The 7,103-nt window shown below is 37.7% G+C and overlaps 1 protein-coding gene across 1 annotated transcript in view; it reads left to right on the forward strand.

Annotated features, from left to right (window-relative positions):
- Positions 1-7,103, forward strand: part of LOC106872771 (claspin) — a 59,663-nt gene that overhangs the window by 44,791 nt on the left and 7,769 nt on the right. The window contains exon 22 of the mRNA XM_014919871.2: positions 412-453. Coding sequence (XP_014775357.1) covers positions 412-453 — 42 coding nt within the window. The remainder of the gene's footprint in view (positions 1-411; positions 454-7,103) is intronic.

Below are 7,103 nucleotides of genomic sequence, written 5' to 3' on the forward strand. Positions count from 1 at the left end.
TATATATATATATATATATATATATATATATATATGTGTGTGTGTTTGTGTTTGTCCCCACACCATCGCTTGACAACCTATGCTGGTGTGTTTGCGTCCCCTTAACTTAGCGGTTCGGCAAAAAGAGACCGATAGAATAAGTACTGGGCTTACAAGAAATAAGTCCTGGGGTCGATTAGCTCGACTAAAAGGTGGTGCTGCAGCATGGCCGCAGTCAAATGACTGAAACAAGTAAAAGAGAGTATATGCAAATACTAATGGAACACACACACACCATGCGTACACACACACACACAGACACAGCGTATTATTCATACATACAAAAAGAACATACACAGATACAAATGTATACAGATGTGTTTATAGATATTGCTAGAAGACCCTTGTTTTAAGAAATTCTCTAACATTCAGCTTTTCAGAAGGCCATTGGACATGAAGACTTATGTAAGAATGGTAAGATAGAAGGACAATATTTCCTGGGACAGTTACCTGTTAATTAACTTGATTTACAAATGTTGTATTCAATGTATTTCTTAATGTTTCAACTGTTTATTTAACACCTATTTAAAATGTTTTTTTGTTATTTAAATTAAAATTTTTACTTTAAGAAGTTCATTATTATTGATTGTGGACTGGCAGTCTTGTTAACGCATCGGAAAAATGCCTTGCTGTATTTGTTCTGACACTTTACACGTTCTGAGTTCAAGTCTTGCCAAGGTCAACCTTGCCTTTCATTCCTCTGCAGTCAATAAAATGAAGTACTAATTGAAAACTGACTTGTTGTAATCAGCTAAAACCTTCCCTTCAAAAAACTGTTGGCCCTGTGCCAAAATTTGAAACCATTATTATTATTATCATTATCATTATTATTATTATTATTAAGATTCTACCAAGTTTGACTTCTCCTTTCATCGTTTTGGAGTCGATAAAATAAGTACCAGTTAAATACCAGGGTCAATGTAATCAACTTGCTCCCTTCCACCAAAATTTCAGGCCTTGTGCCAATAGTAGAAAGATTATTATTATTAAGGTGGTGAGCTGGTATAATCATTAGCCAAGCAAAATACTTAGCGGTATCTCATCTGCCATTAGGTTTTGAGTTCGAATTCTGACGAGATTGACTTTGCCTTTCATCCTTTCGGGTTCAATAAAATTACTACCAGTTACGTACTGGGGGTCGATGTAATTGACTTAATCCCTTCCCCCAAAATTTGAGGCCTTATGCTTCCAGTAGAAAGGATTATTATCATTATTATTATTATTATTATTATTATTATTATTATTATTAAGGTGGTGAGCTGGTACAATTGTTAGCATGCCAGGTGAAATGTTTAGTGGTATTTCGTCTGCCACTACATTCTGAGTTCAAATTTTGCCGAGGTTGACTTTACCTTTCATCCTTTCAGGGTCGATAAATTAAGTACCAGTTTAGTACTGGGGTCAATATAATCAACAATCCCCCTCTCCCAAATTTCAGGCTTAGTTCCTATAGTAGAAAGGATTATTATTATTGAATATAAGGCATAGGAGTTGAATAGATAAAGGTTTACAAAATGCCTTGAAACAGCCATCATGTGGTGTCTACAAGACAAGGCACAGGACTCTGTCTCAGTTTACCTGGCTAATAACTGGTACATTCCAATATCATTGAGTTAGAGTGGGACTAAGTATCTTGAGGATATGATGATCGTCTTTACTGCACTATTATCCAGTTGTGCTGCAAGGACATGTGGAGGCGCAATGGCTCAGTGGTTAAGGCAGCGGACTCGCGGTTTCGATTCCCAGACCGGGCGTTGTGAGTGTTTATTGAGCGAAAACACCTGAAGCTCCACGAGGCTCCGGCAGGGGATGGTGGTGAACCCTGCTGTATTCTTTCACCACAACTTTCTCTCACTCTTACTTCCTGTTTCTGTTGTGCCTGTAATTCAAAGGGTCAGCCTTATCACACTCTGTGTCACGCTGAATATCCCCGAGAACTACGTTAAGGGGTACACTTGTCTGTGGAGTGCTCAGCCACTTGCACGTTAATTTCACGAGCAGGCTGTTCCGTTGATCGGATCAACTGGAACCTTCGACGTCGTAAGCGACGGAGTGCCACGAAGAAGCTGCAAGGACAATAATTCCAACCTATGCTGTAGCTGGGTAGTATTGCTGTTAATCCTTTTGATATCAACTGACTCGAAACTGCCACTGTTTCTGTAACACAAATTCTGTCTTGAAGCCCTCCATCACAATTCCATATTAGTTTATATTTCAAACACCAGATTAATAATGACAAAGTTATTTTAATAAATTCTTTATTAATTGAAACACTAGCAATATACTTCAGCCTAAATACAGTAACAAAAGGTTTTAGATTAAGATGATAAACCTGAAATACTAAACCTTTCTTTACTAATCCAACATATTCATTCAATGAATTTATTTTATTTTTATTATTTTGATTTATCAATTTTTCTTTCATTTAGAAGAAAATTTTCATTGTTGCTGGTTTTGTTTCTGTTCTTTACCAAATTAAATTTATTGTGAAATGTTCTCACATTTTTTTCTTTAACAAATTGGATTAATTCATAGAAAATTGTAAAGAATTTTTCCAATATCAGTTTCAATTTATCATAGCCTGTACCACTGTTTCCCACCCCCACTCCTGCATGCTTTGTTTGTGATGAAAAGAAAATGATTTTTCCCTTTCCAAATTCAATAATTCTGTTTGTATTCTGATAAATTGTTAAAATATTCAACTAATTACTCTATTAGTCAATGTTTATAATTTTTCTACATAAAAATCAGTGTACCAGTAAATTGTTGTTCAAATATTAGTCAATGTTGATAAAATTACTACCTGTGTCAATTAATTAACACAAAACATTTACCAATGTCATGTATTGTCTTCTATATGTTACCTTTAAATGTTTAAATAATTCCCCCAATGTTTTCTAGTTGATGTTGTTAATATTACTATTGATATCTCCTCTGGTAATGGTTTTCTGACAAACAAATGTCAGGTGGCTTTTCCCTCCAAAATATTAGAAAAATTAACCTTTTAGCATTCAGACTACTTTTTTAAATGTAACGCTTATTTATTCACAATGTTTTTAATTAATCATGTATTATCTCATAGTTTTGAAATTTCAATGATGTGATTATATATTTTTAGAATAATATTGTGGGGTATGTGTGAGAGGCCAGATCTAGCTGGTTTGAGCATCATCATCATCATTTAATGTTTGCTTTCCATGCTGGCATGGGTTAGACAGTTTGACTGGAATCAGTAAGCCAGAGAGCTGTACCAAGTTCCAGTCTGAATTTGGCTTGGTTTCTATGGCTGGATGCCCTTCCTAATGCCAACCACTCTAAGAGTGTAGTGAGTGCCTTTCATGTGTCACCAGTACAGGTGCTGTTATGAGTCACTGGTACTGGTCACAACTACGATTACATAAAACAGGTAAAATATTTAGACGTTATGGCCAGTTTAAATACTAAAAGGTTAAATATGGCAATCTGTCTATTTCCTTTTTAATCATTACATGACATTCCCATTAGTTGGTCCCTCTTCATGTGCCATACCTATGAGTGTGGCTATCATGGATCTCCATGCCAAAGCCTGGGGGAAAAAAAAATCAATGGTTTCTTGTTGCTTTCTACTGACAGTTTATTTACTCTGCTAATCTCCTACTCTCCTGAGCTTACTCTTTAGGCTCAGGGCCTCCAGTGGGACAAGTGTTGGTGGGTCAGCCTTTAGCCATAGGACTTTCTGTTATTTGACCAATAACTTGTGCCCTTGACGAATATTACCACCTCAAGCTGGAATTTACTTGGAAGTAGTGGTGACTAAGGGATAACTTCACAATTCTCCAAACTTCTGAGACACACACACTCACACATATACAACAGGCTTCTTTCAGCTTCTGTCTACCAAATCCACTCACAAGGCTTTGGTCGGCCTGAGGCAATAGTAGATGGTAATGATGGTGGTCGTGGTGATGCTGGTACGTGTTGGTGACATGTAAAAGCCCCCAGTTCTAAGTAGTTGATACCATTAACATTTCACCACCATCTGCTAGAAGATCCCACTATGATTCCCACTGATGTCCTACAAATAAAAGTTGGTAGTGAAACCTCTTCACAACAAACTATAGGGTTTCCTACAAACGATACATTTCTCCATTCTTCAAAGTACCCTTAACCCTTTGGCATCCAGATTTCTCTGTCAAATGTAATGCATATTTATTCACATTGTTTTGAATTAATCATGCATTATCTTGTAGCTTTGAGATTTCAATGATATGATTGTTTATTTTTACAATGACATTGGAGGATAGGTGTAAAAAGTCAAACCTGGCCAATTCGAACAAGACACAGGTAACATTTGGGCTGAATATGGCCGGTTTAAATGCTAAAGTGTTAAATGAGAGAACAGATGTCCTCATGGTGAAGATAACTAGGACAGTCACTTTTATTTTTTTCCAAGAAACACTTGTTTAGTGAAGTATGCAAAGTGGTGAGGTATGAGGAAGTACTTGTTTGTCTTCAGTAGAGTGTGAACTCTTGACCTAATCGCCAGGCAACTAGTACCTTACTCCTTACCTACAGGATCATTTGACCGCTTGGTCACCTTGGATAGAATTTCAGTATCTACATGATGGATGGTTTCACATTAATATGTTTACTTGTATACCCCAACATTAACAACATTTTCATATTCACTCTAACATATCTATATTTGCATCTATGCACACACCCACATATGCCTTAGAAGTTGGATTTTTTTCTTTTTTCTGAATATAAGACGTTTAAATACTGCCTCACTATGTATGTATTTCACTAACACCCACACACCCACTCTCTCTCTCTCTCTCTCTCTCTCTCTCTCTCTCTCTCACACAACACTTTATACTTTATATATATATTAGTCACTTGCCTTTCTTGTTCTCTTTCTTGCTCCCTCTCTCTAGCTTTCTCTGTTTCCTTTTTCCTCTCTGTCTCCTTTCTTTTACCATCATATTTCATGTTTAGATAACACACCTCACCTGATTAACTCCCTTATTTCACTTCATAACAACTATTATCACCATCAACACCATCATCACCACCTCACCAACAACATTACCACCACCAACATCACCACCTCACCAACAACATTACCACCTCACCAACAACATTACCAACAACAACATCACCACCATCACCACCAGCAACATCACCACTGTCACCACCACTAACGACAGCAACTTGCTGACCTTCAACCAATGAAAGTCATTGTGTCACACCACTCCACTCTCTTCACCTCTCCGCCCTATAACATTGATACTGTTACAAATGACAGCCATTAATGACGACAACACCATATATTAGATTAATTCTATTTGGTCATTGACCCTCTGAACATATTAACCAAGTCTTCCTGGAATCACATTGTATTGCCTTAAAAATGTAAAAACAATTCTGTTCTTGAAGGGGTCATGACTGGAATGTCTTTGTAAGTCTTCTCAATCAGTGTGGAGGCACATGGCTTAGTGGTTTATTAGGGTAAGATTTGAACCCAGCTCTCAGATGTGTTGTGTTCTTGAGCAGGACACTTCATTTCATGTTGCTCCACTCCACTCAACTGTAGATATGAATTTAGCCTGGAAAGGGATGGACTCTGCCAGACTTTCTCACCCTAGATACGCTGCATAGCTGCAGCACCCCAGCAACTTGCAAAGGGTTAAGGGGGCTTGTCATTATCAATCAGGTCTGACCTGGAACTAGCCACCTTGACCACTGTGAGACCACTATGACAATAAAAATGTCCACTACTTTGACTACCATCTTCACCACTGCAAACTAATATTAGAGGAAAGGTAAACTGCTTGAAGTAGCAGTATATTCTCCTCCAAATCACACCTAATCATAGCGGTTCTCGACTTTACACTACCAATGACCTTTTTAACTTAAATGAGCTTTCTGTCAAATCTAGATGTCTATCAGAAAATTTATTTAAACAAAAGGGGATCTGAGAGCAGGGTTAAAAATTTAACAAGTTTTGAACTCGGTACAAGGACACCTGTTGTCCCAGTATTACCTTCATGGATCCTTGGTTGGTAACCAATGCTAGATAATGTGGTCTTTTTTTTTTATATATATTTATTTATTTATTTTTTGCTTTCAACCATTTTGTGCTGACAGCATGTTGGTCCATCTACACCTACTGTGTTCTCCATAGGCAAGATATCAGATTGGTCACTGAACCTTACGAAGGAGATGACAGATGACACACTGCTGTATTTAAGACCTACCCACCACAACAAAATTGAAATCCTAAAATCAAGGTGCCACATAAAAAGCATTGGTGTGGGTGCTGGTGCCATGTAAAAAACATCCAATACACACTATTGAGTGGTTGGCATTAGGAAGGGCATCCAGTCATAGAAACCAAGTCAAGACAGTCTAGAGAATCGGATTTGCCAGTGCCTGTCAAACTGTCCAACCCACGCCAGCATAGAAAACAGACAATAAATGTTGATGATGATGATGGTCTATATCATTGATACTCAACCAGGGTCCATATGGTCCTTAGAGGTCCATATAATATTTTGTTAGAATTTACCTGCAATAAATTGCTTATACTTCTACAATACATGAAATATTTATATTTTTTATATAGTTCCTAATAATATTCAGTTATAGGTGCTGATGTGTGTTTGTGTAGTAAGAAACTTGCTTCCCTACCACATGGTTCTGGTCCCACTGCTTGACACCTTGGACAAGTTTCTTCTACTATTGCCTTGGGCTGACCAAAGCCTTGTGAGTGGATTTGGTTGACAGAAACTGAAAAAAGGCAGCGAGCTGGCAGAAACGTTAGCACGCCGGGCGAAATGCTTAGCGGTATTTCGTCTGCCGCTACGTTCTGAGTTCAAATTCCGCCAAGATCGACTTTGCTTTTCATCCTTTCTGGGTCGATAAATTAAGTACCAGTTACGCACTGGGGTCGATGTAATCGACTTAATCCCTTTGTCTATCCTTGTTTGTCCCCTCTGTGTGTAGCCCCTTGTGGGCAGTAAAGAAATAAGAAACTGAAAAAAGCCTGTCTTATGTGTGTGTGTCTAAGTTCGACAAGTGCT

Source organism: Octopus bimaculoides, chromosome 11, assembly GCF_001194135.2.
Source record: "Octopus bimaculoides isolate UCB-OBI-ISO-001 chromosome 11, ASM119413v2, whole genome shotgun sequence".
NCBI classification, from domain to species: domain Eukaryota; kingdom Metazoa; phylum Mollusca; class Cephalopoda; order Octopoda; family Octopodidae; genus Octopus; species Octopus bimaculoides.